The following is an 18,686-nucleotide window of genomic DNA, read 5'->3' as shown; positions in this document are numbered from 1 at the left end:
TCTGCAGAGTCCCTGAAACCTTGGACTGCAATCAAACATTTAATACAAAGCAAATAAAATTGGAGCTCCTGGTACAGCTGTACCAGAATACCGTCTGAAATGTGTGTTTTGTGATACTCTTTGGTGACCCCTCTGAAATGCCTTCACAACCCCCCCCCCCCCGGGGTCCCGACCCCCAGATTGATGCTGGGAAGCCAAGGAGGTGGCCGAGACCTAGAAACAGAACAAGCACCAGACACAAAAGAGCCAGGAATCGATTTGGAAAGACATTTATTAGACACGCGGTGAAAAGACAGGAAAGAGGATGGCTGAGGCCAAAGAAGGAGACCACTAGCATGGGGATTTTGGGGAGGGGGCTTCCTTTTTTCTGGTCTTTGGTTACACAAAGAGCAAATAAATACTTCCAAAGCCTATGACAGAAGCTCTAGAGAAAGAGGAGAAGACCTTTGGTGGGTGCAAGTGGCACTCTCTCTGCTCTGGGTGTCCCTTATGCTACGGGAAGAGGGGATTGAGGGCTAAGGTTGGGGGGGAGGCATTGGGTCAAGGCCTAGCTGGATGATGGGCAGTTGCAAACCTCTTGGTTTATGTTACATTATTTGGGAACTCAATGGACAGCAAGGCAGGTGCCCAGAATTAAATCCAAAACCAAGGTTTGACTTAAACCAGGAACGAAAGTTGTGGATAAAATACAAGGGAGACGTAATGCTTTCATGGGTGTCTATTAAACAAGCTGTTGGCTTTAAAGGCAGTTCAGGCAACGCTGTGTAAGAGTGAGAATCTAAGCTTGAGTTCTCTTGTTCTTGAATCATTCCATCCTGTGGAGTCTTCTTGATGAGCCTTGCTTGCACGCCTGCTCTCCCCACCCCTCCACTACAACTACAGCTCTCCAGTTCTGCTTCAAGGGCTCTCTGTGTTTGGCTAGTGAACACTCGGAGATGCATCTCAGGGTTTGGTTTGCCAGCGTTAAAGGGGAAATGAGGGAGCTGCAAACATGGCGAGGAGAGAGAGGGTTTCTTCCCACCTGTCCGCAGCTCCTTTCAAGGCTGAGGGAATGTGATGAACAGCCAGGAAGGGAGGAGATGCTCCTTTACATCTTGCTGGATGCACAGCCTCTGAGCATGGACAGAGAGACAGGCACGGGTTGGGGTGGAAGTTGCTCTCAAAGCCGGCCAATGTGATTCTGGGGCGCTTCCTCTGTGGCTGAGTTGATGGGTGGGTGTGAAAGCTGGCTCCTTTCCCCACCCAACAGGCCTCTCACTCTCGAACGTAGATCCTGGTGCAGACAACGTTGTCGGCCGTCATGGTCTGCAAAAGCAAGAGGCAGGAGATAATAATAATAATAATAATAATAATAATAATAATAATAATGCTTTAATTATATCCCGCCACCATCTCCCCAAGGGACTTGGAGTGGCTTACATGAGGCCAAGCCCAACAACACATCGATAAAAAACCAGACTTAGATCGTTCGGTTCCCTCTAGCTACCGCCCAGTCTCGAACCTTCCATTTCTGGGCAAGGTTGTTGAGAGGGCAGCAGTGGAACAGTTGCAGCAGTTCCTAAATGACACAGCCGGACTCGATCCCTTCCAGTCTGGCTTCCGTAGGGGGCACGGGACGGAGACTGTGCTAGTTGCCATCACAGATCAGCTTCGCTGCCAGATGGATCAAGGTGGATCAGCGCTGCTCGTGTTATTGGACCTCACAGCAGCATTTGATACGGTCGATCACAATCTTTTGACCCACCGCCTAGCCATGACTGGGGTGAGGGGGATACCCCTTAAATCCTTTTTGGACCCTCTGCTGACGATGGAGGCCCAGGTCTCCGCCATGAGCAAAACCGCCTTCTTTCACCTGCGGCAGGCTAGACGGCTGGCCCCCTCCCTGTCCAGGGACGAGCTAGCTACGGTGATCCAGGCCACGGTCATCTCAAGACTGGACTACTGTAACGCCCTCTACATTGGCCTCCCTCTGTCGGTGATTCGGAAGCTCAAGTTGGTACAAAACGCAGCTGCTCGGCTTCTTGCGGGAATTCCGATGAGATGCCACATAACACCAATCCTACTACAGCTGCATTGGTTACCAATTGAGCACCGGATCACTTTCAAAGTGATGGGACTCACCTTTAAGGCCTTGCATGGTCTGGGGCCAATGTATCTGAGGGATCGTCTCACCCCCTACCAACCCCAGAGATCCCTCCGTTCTGAGGACCAAGATCTATTGGAAGTCCCCAGTGTCAAGACCTTGCGTCTAATGGCAACCAGACGTAGAGCCTTCACAGCAGTGGCACCATCAGTCTGGAATGCTCTGCCACCTGAAGTTCGTGCCCTGCGGGACTTACCAGCTTTCCGCAGGGCATGTCAGACATTCCTGTTTCGACAGGCTTTTAATGTTTGATACTGTTGTTTTTAAATTGTTTTAAATTGCTTTTAAACTTTGTTTGTGTTCATTCGTTCAGTCGTCTCCGACTCTTCGTGACCTCATGGACCAGCCTACGCCAGAGCTCCCTGTCGGCCGTTACCACCCCCAGCTCCCTCAAGGTCAGTCCAGTCACTTCAAGGATGCCATCCATCCATCTTGCCCTTGGTCGGCCCCTCTTCCTTTTGCCTTCCACTTTCCCCAGCATCATTGTCTTCTCTAGGCTTTCCTGTCTCCTCATGATGTGGCCAAAGTACTTCAACTTTGTCTCTAGTCTCCTTCCCTCCAGTGAGCAGTTGGGCTTTATTTCCTGGAGGATGGACTGGTTGGATCTTCTCGCAGTCCAAGGCACTCTCAGCACTTTCCTCCAACACCACAGCTCAAAAGCATCGATCTTCCTTCGCTCAGCCTTCCCTAAAATCCTTTGTTAGATTTTAGCTATTCTTGTAAGCCGCTCCGAGCCCCAGGGGAGTGGCGGCATATAAGTTTAAATAATAAATAAATAAATAAATAAAAATGGGTGTCCTCCTTCCTCCAGAATTGGGGACAGGGTGTGGTGAGGGGAGGGATGGTTTCCGAGAGATCTCCGCTAACTGGTGGGGTCCTGCAGGGAGCCATTCTCTCTCCTCTATTATTTAACATCTATATGCGACCGCTTGTCCGACTGGTGAGTGCCACCAGTACGCTGACGACACTCCGCTCATTCTGAGGATGGAGGGCTGGCCGGACTCTGTACCCAAATATTTCCATCAGTGCCTTGAGGCCGTTACTGGATGGTTGCATGCCAGCAGGTTGAGGGTGAACCCAGCGAAGACGGAGATCCTTTGGCTGGGCCGTCCGGGTGGGAGGGAGACCCAGCTGCCTACCCTGGATGGCGAGACACTACATCCGTCACCTTCTGTAAAAAGCCTTGGTGTCTTATTGGACCCTCTGCTCACAATGGAGGCCCAGGTCTCTGCTGTGAGCAGATCTGCGTTTTTCCGTCTACGTCAGGCTAGGCGACTGGCTCCCTTTCTATCTAGGAATGACCTGGCTACGGTGATCCAGGTGACGGTTGTGAAGATCCCTTACCTTGCCAGCTGGGGTGGCAGGGCCTAGGAAGAGACAGGCTAGGTAGTTTCAGCTTAGAAGGCCTGGCAGAGAGCTGCAGGAGCCATCTTAGTTTAGGGAAAAGCTCCAGTTCAGAGAGGGGGAGTGGCCGGGGCCTGAGCCAGCCCTGCAACAGCCAGGATTGGTTTGTAAAAGGGGGGCGGAGTTAGACAGTTGGAGGGAAAGAGAGAAGCTTATTTTGTCAGTTCAGTTCAGTTCTGGTTAGTGTTAGAGTGGGAGCAAGATTATAGAAGGCTTTTAGGAGTTCCTGTTAGGAATAGGCAGCTTGCCTGTAGTTTGCACAGCAAAGTAGGCTGTGGCAGACTGGTTACAGCTATAATAGAGAAGAAATAGCTGGGTTGTGTATAGGAACTGTAACAAAGATAGAACCATTCTCTCATGCAACCGTTACGCTTTTAAGAACAAGAACACTTTAATTGTAACAGCCAAGCCTCTACAACTGCATTCACTTTATTCTGTAACTTTTACTTCAATAAACCTTTCTTGTTATTTTTAAAACTTAAGCCTGAGTCAAGTGCCATTTGTGGAGTTAGTCCCCTTTTTTTTTTAATTCAACCTCAACTTGTATCGCTTCAGAGAAACCCTTCTAAAAGACACAGTCCTTGGTGTTTCAAACAACCTTGTTAACATCTCAAATAGCTAGAGGATTCCTGTGCATTTATCTTTATGGTGGCAGCGAAGGTTTAAAGGAAGAGACATCCCCTCAAGTTTTATCTAGGGGCCAAAGTGGTGTGAATTCCTTATCAAAGGAGGGACAGGTGTTGGGATCTGTTTGCCCTTTGTCCAGTCATATTGTTTAGCCATAAAGACTGCTGTAATGAAACTACCTTTTAGCTGGCTAGGCCGAAGCCTGCTAGGCAGTAGCTGGCCCCCTGGTTGTTGAACAGAGAAAGGAGGAGGAGTCAGGCTGACTGCAACAATCAGGGGTGGAGTCAGCTGGAAGGAGGGAAAGGGAGCTGTCTTATCTGACAGGAGAGAGAAGAGTCTGAGAGACAGAGAGAGAGAGTTGGAATTTTGAGAGCAGGGAACTGAGAGAAGTAAAAAAACTTTTGGGGAGATCTCTAAGGTTTTGGAATAAGGGGAAAGCAGGAAGCCAGAGCTTTACTGAGTTAGAGAGAACCAGTAAAGGAGGGCTGTGCTTTAGTGAGCCTTGTAAAGGTTTCACAGATACCTTATTGCCAATTTTCTTGGGTCTGTATCCCAGGGAATACTGTGTCTAATAGTAGAACAGTGGTTTAAAGGGATTCTCAGTTATAAAAGTTATTCTGTCAGGAGAACTGTTTGTGTTCAGGCAACCAAGTTACTGCAACTGCATCAAGATTTTGTACCACTCATTTCATCGAGTTGTTGTTAAGCTAAAGTTAAAATAAACTCTTTATTAGTTTACTCTCAACTGTTGTTCGCCTCAATCCATTCGTTTCCCTCAGAAATCATTCTCTCAATACATTTCTAAACTCCAGTCAGCCATAGAAGTCTAAGCGCTCAAACACCCTTTTATTTATAATACAATCACACCCTTTTGGTCCCTCAGGCCGGCAATTCTGAGGTGGTGGCAGCTATATTTCTATCAAGTACTTCGGTCACTTAGGTTCAGCCTTTTTGTTCCACGCTATATACAGAAGAGCAGAGGTGTGATCGTGGTGTCCGCCCTGCCTGGATATCCCTCTGATTCTATTATATTGGTGGCAGCGGTGGGATTTGTCTGACCACCCTGCCTCGAGATATCCCTCTAGTTTTATTATAACTGCCTTTATGATTAGGGGTAGATGGTGGGATTGATCGCATTGCCATCTGCCTGGTTATTATAATTGGTGGGACAGTGGTGGGTTTGCTTTACCCCCTGCCCAAAGAGCATAAAGGAGCCTTTATAATTTGGTGGCAGCGGTGGGATTTGTTTTACCCCCTGCCCAGACGGCCATCAGGGCATATCTTTATAACGGTCATCTCGAGGCTTGACTACTGTAACGCCCTCTATATTGGCCTTCCTTTGTCAGTGATCCGGAAACTGAAGCTGGTGCAAAATGCGGCGGCTCGTCTTCTCGTCAGGGTGCCAGTGAGGTGTCGTATCACCCCAATTCTACAACAGCTGCACTGGCTTCCGATTGAGTACTTTCTTTCAAGGTGCTGGTACTAACCTTTAAGGCCTTATATGGTCTGGGGCTGGCGTACCTGAGGGCCTGTTTATCCCCCTACCAACCCCAGAGATTACTTCGGTCCGAAGACCAAAATTTGCTTGAAGTCCCCAACATCCGGACTTATCATTTGTCATCTACTAGGCAGAGAGCCTTATCGATTGTGGCCCCTTATTTATGGAATGCCTTGCCAGTTGAAACACGATCTATCCGAGACCTACTTGCTTTTCGGAAAGCCTGTAAAACCTTTCTCTTCCGACAAGCTTTTGTTGGGTGAATAACTCGGGACTATGTCTGTTCTTGTTTTTATTGTATTTTAAAGTTAATTGTATTGTTTTAATCTACTGCTGTAAACTGCTCCGAGCCAAATTGGGAGTAGCGGTATACAAGTCAAATAAATAAATAAATGAACAAGGATGTATCTAGTAGGAGGTTTTAGGAGATGAAGCTGGAGAAGGATTGGGGGAACCTGGTGTTTCCCAATACTCAAATCCTTGGCGGGTGTCATTTCCCCCAAGTAAATAAGGGCAAGACAGGGATGGCCTTCTTACCAGGATGAGCTCCCCGTCGTTGGTCATTTCTCGGGTCCAGCCTGTCTTGGGTCCTTCCCCTTTGAGCAGCCGCTGGTCGCACACCATCTTGTTGTCGCTCTCCCAGCGGGCTAGGCTCTACAGAAAGGAAAGGATAGCAATCATGACAGCCACACAACCAGGAGGGATTTACAGACAATGCAAGCTCCTTGGCTTGGAAATGGGAAAGAGCACCTCTCCCAGAGCCAGAAATGCAAGGAGAAGCCTTTGCCTTTGCCTGTGTTAGAATCATAGAAGAGTTGGAAGAGACCAACTAGAGTTGTTGTAGGTTTTTTCGGGCTATATGGCCATGGTCTAGAGGCATTCTCTCCTGACGTTTCGCCTGCCTCTATGGCAAGCATCCTCAGAGGTAGTGAGGTCTGTTGGAACTAGGAAAAGGGTTTATATATCTGTGGAATGACTGGGGTGGGACAAAGGACTCTTGTCTGCTGGAGCTAGGTGTGAATGTTTCAACTGACCACCTTGATTAGCATATAATGGCCTGACAGTGCCTAGAGCAAACTTTTGTTGAGAGGTGATTAGATGTCCTTGTTTGTTTCCTCTCTGTTGTTTTGCTGTTGTAATTTTAGAGTTTTTTAATACTGGTAGCCAGATTTTGTTCATTTCCATGGTTTCCTCTTTTCTGTTGAAATTGTCCACATGCTTGTGGATTTCAATGGCTTCTCTGTGTAGTCTGACATGGTGGTTGTTGGTGTGGTCCAGCATTTCTGTGTTCTCAAATAATATGCTGTGTCCAGGCTGGTTCCTCAGGTGCTCTGCTATGGCTGACTTCTCTGGTTGAAGGAGTCTGCAGTGCCTTTCATGTTCCTTGATTCGTGTTTGGGCAATGCTGCGTTTGGTGGTCCCTCTGGAGACTTGTCCACAGCTGCATGGTACATGGTAGACTCCTGCAGAGGTGAGAGGATCCCTCTTGTCCTTTGCTGAACGTAGCATTTGTTGGATTTTCTTGGTGGGTCTGTAGATAGTTTGTATGTTGTGTTTCCTCATCAGCTTCCCTATGCGGTCAGTGGTTCCCTTGATGTATGGCAGGAACACTTTTCCTCTGGATGGATCTTCATCTTTACTCTCGTGGCTTGTTCTCGGTCTTGCAGCTCTTTTGATGTCTGAGGTGGAATCTCCATTGGCCTGGAGAGCCCAGTTGAGGTGGTTCAGGAGTCTACCGGTACCATGCAGCTGTGGGGTATTTATACATGGCTATCATGTCTCCTCTCAGCCTTCTCTTCTTCAGGCTAAACATGCCCAGTTCCCTAAGCCGCTCCTCATAGGGCTTGTTCTCCAGACCCTTGGTCATTTTAGTCGCCCTCCTCTGGACACATTCCAGCTTGTCAATATCTCTCTTGAATTGTGGTGCCCTCTTGAGTTGTGGAACCCTCTTTCCCTTCTTCCTTCCTTCCCTCCCTCCCTCCTTCCTTCCTTCCTTCCTTCCATCCTTTTCTCCCTTCCTACCCTTAGCCCATGAGGTCTCTTCCAACTTTATGATTCTATGATTCTTTCTTGCCTTCTTCCTTCCTTCTTAGAATCATAGAATAGAATCAAAGAATCAAAGAGTTGGAAGAGACCTCATGGGCCATCCAGTCCAACCCTGCCAAGAAGGAGGAATATTGCATTCAAATCACCCCTGACAGATGGCCATCCAGCCTCTGTTTAAAAGCCTCCAAAGAAGGAGCCTCCACCACACTCCGGGGCAGAGAGTTCCACTGCTGAACGGCTCTCACAGTCAGAAAGTTCTTTTGTCATGTTCAGATGGAATCTCCTTTCTTGTAGTTTGAAGCCATTGTTCCGCATCCTAGTCTCCAAGGAAGCAGAAAACAAGCTTGCTCCCTCCTCCCTGTGCCTTCCTCTCACATATTTATACATGGCTATCATATCTCCTCTCAGCCTTCTCTTCTTCAGGCTAAACATGCCCAGCTCCTTAAGCCGCTCCTCATAGGGCTTGTTCTCCAGCCCCCTGATCGTTTTAGTCGCCCTCCTCTGGACACATTCCAGCTTGTCAACATCTCTCTTGAATTGTGGTACCCAGAATTGGACACAATATTCCAGCTGTGGTCTAACCAAAGCAGAATAGAGCATGGGGAGCATGACTTCCCTAGATCTAGACACTATGCTCCTATTGATGCAGGCCAAAATCCCATTGGCTTTTTTGCCACCACATCACGTTGTGTTATTTGTGTTTCATTGTATTTCACTATAACAAGGCGCTGAATGTTTGCCTGTGTCTGTTTATATGTTGTAATCTGCTCCGAGTCCCCTCGGAGAGAGGGGCAGAATATTAATATTTATTATTATTATTATTATTATTATTATTATTATTATTATTATTATAATTATATACAAGATATAATAATATATAATAATGATTATATATTATTATTATATATTATTATATACAACCTTAGATATGTAGACGACACCACTTTGAGATGAGGATGATGTTCTGTCCAAGCAACCGCTCACCTTGCAGGGCCTCCCGTCCACTGTCTGCTCCTCAAATTCCTCTCCAATCTTGAAGTTGATCTCGGTGGTGCGGACGGTCGTGGAGGTCTTGATGTAGAAGGACTCTCCGTCCTGCTTGATCTCCACCGCTGGCTTGGAGGCGGCTGCCACGGCAATCTTCCGGAGCATCACGTTGACGCCTGGAACAAGGTGGAGGGAGTTTATGTTGGGGGACAACCCTAGAACCGCCCTCCATCCCACGACCTGGGTTCATTTGGAAAGGGTCCTTCAACCAAAATGTCACGAACTTTATGTCCACCAAATGTATTGTTGGGTTGCTCTGAGTTTTCCAGGCTGTATGGCCATTTATCTGACTGTTAGAGCCGTCCTGACTGTGAGAGCCGTTCAGCAGTGGAACTCTCTGCCCCGGAGTGTGGTGGAGGATCCTTCTTTGGAAGCTTTTAAGCAGAGGCTGGATGGCCATCTGTCAGGGGAGATTTGAATGCAACATTCCTGCTTCTTGGCAGAATGGGGTTGGACTGGATGGCCCATGAGGTCTCTTCCAACTCTTTGATTCTATGATTCTATGATCTACGCACATTGCTGTTTCTGAACTGCTAGATAGGCAGAAGCTGGGCTAAAAGCCAGGAGCTCACCTTGACCCAGGCTTTGAACTGCCAACCTTTCGATTGGCAAGGTTTACTGCAGCTGGAGGTTAACCCACTGTGCTAAAGCCCGACCCATTAAAACATAATTAAGGTATTAGGAGACTCTGCTGGTGGAATTGGTTAAACCGCTGAGCTGCTGAACTTGCTGACCGAAAAGATGCAGGTTCGAATCTGGGGAGTGGGGCGAGCTCTTGCTGTTAGCCCCATAGAATTATTTGTTGTTGTTCATTCGTTCAGTCGTCTCCGACTCTTCATGACCTCATGGACCAGCCCACGCCAGAGCTCCCTGTCGGCCGTCACCACCCCCAGCTCCTTCAAGGTCAGTCCAGTCACTTCAAGGATGCCATCCATCCATCTTGCCCTTGGTCGGCCCCTCTTCCTTTTGCCTTCCACTTTCCCCAGCATCATTGTCTTCTCTAGGCTTTGCTGTCTCATAGAATCAAAGAGTTGGAAGAGACCTCATGGGCCATCCAGTCCAATCTCCTGCCAAGAAGCAGGAATATTGCATTCAAATCACCCCTGACAGATGGCCATCCAGCCTCTGTTTAAAAGCTTCCAAAGAAGGAGCCTTCACCACACTCCGGGGCAGAGAGTTCCACTGCTGAACAGCTCTCACAGTCAGGAAGTTCTTCTTCATGTTCAGCTCCTGCCAACCTAGCAGTTCAAAATGTGAGTAGATCAATAGGTACTGCTCCGGCGGGAAGATAATGGCGCTCCATGCAGTCATGCTGGCCACATGACCTTGGAGGTGTCTAGAGACAATGCCAGCTCTTTGGCTTAGAAATAGAGATGAGCCCCAAACCCCAGAGTCAGACACAACTGGGCTTAATGTCAGCGGAAACCCTTTATTACCTTTAACATTAGCAACCATTTAAAATTGCATTAAAAGTTCCAAATTGTTGTTTACATAACCAATAGCTTAATTACATTTAAACAGTCGCCTTCTGTATACTTTTATCTGGGTTGTGCAGTGAAAAAGCAGGGTATAAATAAACATTATTATTATTATTATTATTATTATTATTATTATTATTACTGTCGAAGGCTTTCATGGTCGGAATCACTGGGTTGTTGTAGGTTTTTCGGGCTATATGGCCATGGTCTAGAGGCATTTTCTCCTGACGTTTCGCCTACATCTATGGCATGCATCCTCAGAGGTAGTGAGGTCTGTTGGAACTAGGAAAGTAGGTTTATATATTTATGGAATGACCAGGGTGAGACAAAGGACTCTTGTCTGCTGAAGCTAGGTGTGAATGTTTCAACTGACCGCCTTGATTAGCATATAATGGTCTGACAGAGCCTGGGGCAAACTTTTGTTGAGAGGTGATTAGATGTCCTTGTTTGTTTCCTCTCTGTTGTTGTGCTGTGGTAATTTTAGAGTTTTTTAATACTGGTAGCCAGATTTTGTATTATTATTATTATTATTATTATTGGAGCTGCAGTGGCGCAATGACTTAAATCCTTGTGCCGGCTGAACTGCTGACCTAAAGGTGGGTGGTTCAAATCTGTGAGACGGGGTGAGCTCCCATCTGTCAGCCCCAGCTTCCCATGCAGGGACATGAGAGAAGCCTCCCACAGGATGGTAACACATCCAGGCGTTCCCTGGGCAACGTTTCTGCAGACGGCCAAGTCTTTCACGCAAGAAGCGACGTGCAGTTTCTCAAGACGCTTCCGAAATATAGGTTGTGTCTGGTTTTGCTTCTTCACTTCCTCTACTCTTGATTTGAGGGAGGTCAATATCATGAAACAGTACCAAAGACAAATCGGATTGTCCCACTCTATATCCAAGATAGGAAATAGGAATGAGAAACTCCAAACATGTGGTAAGAAGCCGAAGGCTTTCATCACTGGAATCACTGAGTTGCTGTATGTTTTTTGGGCTGTATGGCCATGTTCCAGAAGCATTCTCTCCTGACGTTTCGCCTGCATCTATGGCAGGCATCCCCAGAGGTTGTGACATCTGTTATAACAGTAAATAAAGAACAGCTTTCAAAAACAGGGGAACTCCAGACGAGAAACAATTAGGGACAGCAGATCAACTGCTGCTCTGGCCAGAGTGAAAACCAAGGGGAGCAGATATTATTACTAATAATATAATATAGTATATTGTATATACCTATAATATTTATAATATTATAACATAATACAATATAATACTAGTAATAATAATACAATATTATAATTATAATTATATATTTACATTACATGTAATATTACTAATAATATTACAATATAATGGTATAGTGCAATATTGTAATATATAATACTGTTCTGGTACAGCTGTATCAGGAGCTCCAACTTTATTTGCTTTGTAGTAAATGTTTGGTTGCAGTCCTGGGTTTCAGGGACTCTGCAGATAGGTGGCTTCCTTTGGTTGCAGTCATAGGGCAGGTCACCTGTCCATAATCGTTAAGTTTTGGTCCCGCCCCTTGCTCAGGGCAATTGGGAAGGGAAGGGAGCCATTTTTAGTTAGTCTCAGCTAATGTATCAGGACGTGTGCAAGCTTCCCCTGTACAAAAGCTTCAACCTTTAAGAATTTTGAGGAAAACAGTCCTAAAGACCAAAGAACTCCAGCTGGAGAACATCTAGGCCTTTACTGGTAGGTCCACTTGGTATTTGAGAAGCAGTTCGACCTGGTAGTGGAGCCCACATCAGTAAGGGTTAGATTATAGTCAGCAGGGGCGGCTCATCCATTATGCGAAGTAAGCGGTCGCAGAACACTTTTTTTTGCCAGGGGCACAGAGGCACCTCTGTAAATGCCCCTCGACTGCCACTTGAGAAGCGCCCCCTCAGCTCACAACAGCCCTAGCAGTCCAGGGGGAGCCTCGGCTTTCTTGCCTCACTGCCGGGAGATCCTATCCCCTCTCGTTCCTGCTCCACCCGGTCACCGGGTGCACGAGCAGAGCTGCCGCTCAATCTTTCTCCGCATTCGATCCCTTCCCCATGACCGGCTCCCTTTCCCAATCCCCCGGCGCTCCACCCGCCTCCTCTTCTCTCCCCAATCTGCGGGTGGGCCAAGGGGCGGAGCTGCCATGCCTGGCCCGCTTCGGGTCCAGAGGCGTGCCTGTAGACCCCAGCGTGCGCACCAAAAGTCACCTCTTCTCCTGACGTCTCTTCAGCCATTGGGACCAAGCGAGAGAGAGAGAGAGAGCCCCTCCGGCTGGAGGTATCTCCCACCTCCGCTCCCTCCTTTGTTTTTGCGCCTACCTTCAGGAAAGGTGGCCATCTCCACCTCTCTCTCTCTCTCTCTAAGTCCCAATGGCTGAGGAGAAAGTCAGGAGAAGAGGTGACTTTTGGTGCACACGCCGGGGTCTTCAGGCACGCCTCCGAACCCAAAGCGGGCCAGGCAAGGGAGCAAATGCGGCAAGGTGAACTATTACTGGGATGTATAGTTCACCTACAATCAAAGAGCATTCTGAACTCCATCAATGATGGAATTGAACCAAATATGGCACACAGAACTCTAACAACAAACAGAAAATATATATCAATGATTGGTTGGGAGGGGGGGCGCCAAAATACTGTTTGCTTACCATTGAAAATTACCTAGGGCCGCCTCTGACAGTCAGCCTGGGAGAAGTTAAAAAGGGGATTTTCCTTTAAAGTAAAGAAGTTATTGAAGACAGTTGCCTGGAATTCACCAGTTGCCTAAAAGCTTGGAATCATTTGCTTAACTTAACTGAAGACAAGAGAAGTTTCTGTTTGATTGTTCATTAATAAAATACTTTGTTGTACTTCACAAGCCATCTAAAGACTATTTGTGGTGGAAAACCTCTGAGAACTTCTCCTTGGGCCCCCTGGTTTCCCGCTGGGCAAAGGTTGCATGTCCTGTTCTAAAGGAAATTCTTTACAGGCCCAGCGCACGACAGAACAAATACTGATATTGCGCCCCCGGTGGCGCAGTGGGCTAAAGCACTGAGCTGCTGAGCTTGTTAATCGAAAGGTCGCAGGTTCGATTCTGGGGAGTGGCGTGAGCTTCCGCTGTCAGCCCTAGCTTCTGCCAACCTAGCAGTTCGAAAACATGCAAATGTGAGTAGATCAATAGGTACCGCTCCGGCGGGAAGGTAACGGTGCTCCTTGCAGTCATGCCAGCCACATGACCTTGGAGGTGTCTACGGACAATGCTGGCTCTTCGGCTTAGAAATGGAGATGAGCACCACACCCCAGAGTCAGACATGACTGGACTTAATGTCAGGGGACTACCTTTACCTTTTAATAATATAATATATTGTATGAAAATATATCTTGTAAGCCGCTCTGAGTCCCTTTCGGGGTGAGATATAAATGCCACAAATAAATAAATAAATAAACCACTTCTCAACAAAGAATTCCCCCAGGCAGTAAGAAGTCACACCTTGAAACTGCTAGGCCATTAAATCCTAATTGAAACATTCACAATTGCCTCCAACAGACAGGAGATTTTTCTCCCAGCCTGGACTTTCCACAGATATATAAACCCCATTTTCCTAGTTTCCAACAGACCTCACAACCTCTGATATTGCCTGCCATAGATGCAGGCGAAACGTCAGGAGAGAATGCTTCCGGAACATGGCCATACAGCCTGGAAAACTCACAGCAACCCATTTGGTAAGAAGACTCGATTCGAAGCATCCCTTCAACGTCTTTTGTGTCAGTGAATGGGCGTTCCTCCAAAGCACCCTGAGATTCCCACCTTGGATTTGGTTTTCCGCTTTGATGCAATCCGGTGAAGGCAGAAGCAGCCGTGAAATTGTCCCACGGATTGAAGCAAGCGCATCGCTCATTCGTTGCGCTTTCCCAATGCATTGTCAGTGGGAGGCTTCCCTTCACACCCTCTCCGACGGGATCGTCTTCTGAATGGATCCCTTTCAGTTCCAGGAATGGGGCGCACACACACCCATCGCTCTGGGCTGCTCTTCTGTCACAACATCCCTTCCGCACAATGCCACAGATCTGCTGCCGTCTGAGGCCAGGAGTTCACTCCTGTGGTGAAATGGGCCATTCGAGGTGCCGTCATCCGAGGTGCCCCAGGGCTCTCTGGTTTGCATCATATCTCGAGCATTAAACAAAACTCACACAATGGGGAAGGAGCATTGTGCGTCGGATGAATAAACAACTAACGAAATCAGCTTGGGGAGGAAGCAAAGGTTGGAAAGCTGCCTAGAAGAGCAGCTGAGGTCTTGCAACAGGGTGACTAAAATGACCAAGGATCTGGAGAACAAGCCCTATGAGGAGCGGCTTAAAGAGTTGGGCATGTTAAGCCTGCAGAAGAGAAGGCTGAGAGGAGACATGATAGCCATGTACAAATATGTACTCATAGGGAGGAGGGAGCAAGCTTGTTTTCTGCTGCTCTGGAGAAGCAGGAATATGCGGGGAAGCATGCGGGGAATGCGGAAATGCTTCATCAGCGTCGCAGATGGAGGATGAAAGCGACAGCTCCCCTGGCGGTCAGAAAAAGTTAAATAGCCTCTGTGTATGTTTGTATGTCAAAAATTGGCATTGAATGTTTGCCATATATGTGTACACTGTGATCCGCCCTGAGTCCCCTGCGGAGTGAGAAGGGCGGAATAGAAATGCTGCAAATAATAAATAAATATTGCATTCAAAGCACCCCTGACAGATGTCCATCCAGCCTCTGTTTAAAAGCTTCCAAAGAGGGAGCCTCCACCACATTCCGGGGCAGAGAGTTCCACTGCTGAACGGCTCTCACAGTCAGGAAGTTCTTCCTCATGTTCAGATGGAATCTCTTTTCTTGTAGTTTGAAGCCATTGTTTCGCATCCTAGTCTCCAGGGGAGCAGAAAACAAGCTTGTTACCTCCTCCCTGTGACTTCCTCTCACATATTTGTACGTGGCTATCATGTCTCCTCTCAGGCTTCTCTTCTTCAGGCTAAACATGCCCAGCTCCTTAAGCCGCTCCTCATAGGGCTTGTTCTCCAGACCCTTGATCATTTGAGTTGCCCTCTTGCAAGACCTCAGCTGCCCTGCCAGGCAGCTTTCCAACCTTTGCATCCTCCCCGAGCTGATTTTGTTAGAAAGGAGATTCCATTTGAGCATGAGGAAGAACTTCCTGACTGTGAGAGCTGTTCAGCAGTGGAACTCTCTGCCCTGGAGTGTGGTAGAGGCTCCTTCTATGGAGGCTTTTAAGCAGAGGCTAGATGGCCATCTGTTAGGGGTGCTTTGAATGTAATTTTCATGCTTCTTGGCAGAAAGGGGTTGGAATGAATGGCCCATGAGGTCTCTTCCTACTCTATGAGTCTAGGAACAGTTAATCACCTCTTAACAAATGATTCCCCCAGGCAGGATGCAGTCAGACTTTGAAGGTGCAAGGCAGAATCCTCCCACCAAAAGCCCTCCTCTGCTGTGAGTGGCCAGCCTCTCAGCCAAGGGAAGGGCTGTTTCTGAGACTCCAAGTAGGGAGGGGAGAGCAGGCGTGCTTGCCACATGGCAGCGTGGTGCACATGTGTGGACAAGGGAGAGCGTGCAAGGCAGGAGGGTGGCTCGCGTCAACAAGTTCCTTCTTTCTCTCTCCATGGTTGTGGAATTTGCATGACCCCACCCACTACTTCTGCCATAAGACATGGGATTCTGCGTGCCAAGTTTGGCCCAATTCTATCGTTGGTGAGGTTCGGAATGCTCTTAGATTGTAGATGAACTATAAATCTTAGCAGCTACAACTCCCAAATGTCAAGGTCTATTTCCCTCAAACTCCACCAGTGTTCACATTTGGGCATATTGAGTATTCGAATCAGATTTGGTTCAGATCCATCATTATTTGAGTCCACAGTGCTCTCTGGATGTAAGTGAACTACAACTCCCAAACTCAAGCTCAATGCCCACCAAACCCTTCCAGTATGTTCTGTTGGTTGTGGGTGTTCTGTGTGCCAAGTTTGGTTCATTTCCATTGTTGGTAAAGTTCAGAATGCTCTTTGATTGGAGGTAAACTATAAATCCCAACAACTACAACTCCCAAATGTCAAGGTCTATTTTCCCCAAATCATGGAATCAAGTCATAGAATCAAAGAGTTGGAAGAGACCTCATGGGCCATCCAGTCCAACCCCCTGCCAAGAAGCAGGAATATTGCATTCAAATCACCCCTGACAGATGGCCATCCAGACTCTGTTTAAAAGCTTCCAAAGAACGAGCCTCCACCACACTCCAGGGCAGAGAGTTCCACTGTTGAACAGCTCTCACAGTCAGGAAGTTCTTCCTCATGTTCAGATGGAATCTCCTTTCTTGTAGTTTGAAGCCATTGTTCCGTGTCTCCAGGGAAGCAGAAAACAAGCTTGCTCCCTCCTCCTCCCCGTGGCTTCCTCTCACATATTTATACATGGCTATCATGTCTCCTCTCAGCCTTCTCTTCTTCAGGCTAAACATGCCCAGCTCCTTAAGCCGCTCCTCATAGGGCTTGTTCTCCAGACCCTTGATCACTTTAGTCTCCAAACTCCAACAGTGTTCACATTTGAGTATTCATGCCAAGTTTGGTCCAGATCTATCATTGTTTGAGTCCACAGTGCTCTCTGGATGTAGGTGAACTACAACTCCCAAACTCAAGGGCAATGCCCACCAAACCCTTCTAGTATTTTCTGTTGATTGTGGGTGTTCTTTGTGCCAAGTTTGGTTCAATTCCATCGTTGGTGGAGTTCAGAATGCTCTTTGATTGTAGGTGAAATATAAATCCCAGAAATTACAACCCCCAAATGACTAAATCAATCCCCTCCCAACCTCACCAGTATTCAGATTGCGGCATATCAGATTGCGGCGTATTAGGTATTTGTGCCAAATTTGGTCCATTGAATGAAAATACATCCTATTGTCGAAGGCTTTCATGCCCGGAATCACTGGGTTGTTATAGGTTTTTCCGGGCTATATGGCCATGTTCTAGAGGCATTTTCTCCTGACGTTTCGCCTGCATCTATGGCAAGCATCCTCAGAGGTAGTGAAGTCTGTTGGAAGTAGGAAAATGTGTTTATATATCTGTGGAATGACCAGGGTGGGACAAAGGACTCTTGTCTTCTGGAGCTAGGCGTGAATGTGTCCACTGACCACCTTGATTAGCATTTAATGGCTTGGAAGTGCCTGGGGGAATCTTTTGTTGAGAGGTGATTTGATGTGCCTGATTGTTTACTCTCTGTAGCTTTGCTGTTGTAATTTTTGACTTTTTTTTAATACTGGTAGTCAGATTTTGTTCATTTTCAGGATGCTTGCCATAGATGCAGGCGAAATGTCAGGAGAAAATGCCATATACAGAGGCGGCCCTAGGTAATTTTCAAAGATAAGCAAACAGTATTTTGGTGCCCCCCCCCCCCCAAACCAATCATTGATATATATTTTCTGTTCGTCGTGGGAGTTCTGTGTGTCATATTTGGTTCAATTCCATCATTGGTGGAGTTCAGAATGCTCTTTGATTGTAGGTGAACTATACATCCCAGTAACTACACTTGCCGCACTTGCTCCCTTGCCTGGCCCACTTTGGGTCTGGAGGCGTGCCTGAAGACCCCGGCGTGTGCACCAAAAGTCACCTCTTCTCCTGACTTTCTCCTCAGCCATTGGGACCAATAGAGAGAGAGAGAGAGAGAGAGAGAGGTGGAGATGCCCACCTTTCCTGAAGGTAGGCGCAAAAACAAAGGAGGGAGCGGAGGTGGGAGATACCTCCAGCCAGAGGGGCTCTCTCTCTCTCTCTCTCTCTCTCTCTCTCTCTTGGTCCCAATGGTTGAAGAGAAAGTCAGAAGAGGCGACTTTTGGTGCACATGCTGGGGTCTTCAGACACACCTCCAGACCCGAAGCGGGCCAGATGCGGCGGCTCTGCCCCTTGGCCCACCTGCGGATTGGGGAGAGGAGAGGAGGCGAGTGGAGCGCCAGGGGATCGGGAAAGGGAGCCGGTCATGGGGAAGGGATCGAACGCGGAGAACGATTGAGCGCTGGCTCTGCTCGCGCACTCAGTGGCCGGGTGGAGCAGGAACAAGAGGGGCTAGGCGAGGCTCGATCCCTTCCCCATGACCGGCTCCCTTTCCCGATCCCCTGGCGCTCCACTCGCCTCGTCTCCTCTCCCCAATACGCGGGTGGACCAAGGGGCAGAGCCGCCGCATCTGGCCCGCTTCGGGTCTGGAGGCGTGTCTGAAGACCCCAGCGTGCGTGCCAAAAGTCGCCTCTTCTCCTGACTTCTCTTCAGCCATTGGGACCAAGCAAGAGAGAGAGAGTGCGCCCCTCTGGCTGGAGGTATCTCCCACCTCCGCTCCCTCCTTTGTTTTTGCGCCTACCTTCAGGAAAGGTGGGCATCTCCACCTCTCTCTCTCTCTCTCTCTCTTGGTCCCAATGGCTGAAGAGAAAGTCAGGAGAAGAGGTGACTTTTGGTGCAC

At 47.9% G+C, this 18,686-nt stretch overlaps 1 protein-coding gene across 1 annotated transcript in view; it reads right to left on the bottom strand.

Annotated features, from left to right (window-relative positions):
- Positions 1–253: 253 nt before the first annotated feature.
- CRABP2 (cellular retinoic acid binding protein 2) overlaps positions 254–18,686 on the bottom strand; it is a 28,045-nt gene continuing 9,612 nt past the window's right edge. Inside the window, exons 2-4 of the mRNA XM_060758223.2 lie at positions 8,703–8,881; positions 6,210–6,326; positions 254–1,305 (exon numbers count right to left, since the gene is read on the bottom strand). Coding sequence (XP_060614206.1) covers positions 1,255–1,305; positions 6,210–6,326; positions 8,703–8,881 — 347 coding nt within the window. The 3' untranslated portion in view covers positions 254–1,254. The remainder of the gene's footprint in view (positions 1,306–6,209; positions 6,327–8,702; positions 8,882–18,686) is intronic.

Source organism: Anolis sagrei, chromosome 12 (genome assembly GCF_037176765.1).
Source record: "Anolis sagrei isolate rAnoSag1 chromosome 12, rAnoSag1.mat, whole genome shotgun sequence".
Taxonomy (NCBI): Eukaryota; Metazoa; Chordata; class Lepidosauria; order Squamata; family Dactyloidae; genus Anolis; species Anolis sagrei.
Note: the sequence above shows the minus strand (reverse complement) of the source record. Positions and strands in the feature narration are given on the sequence as shown.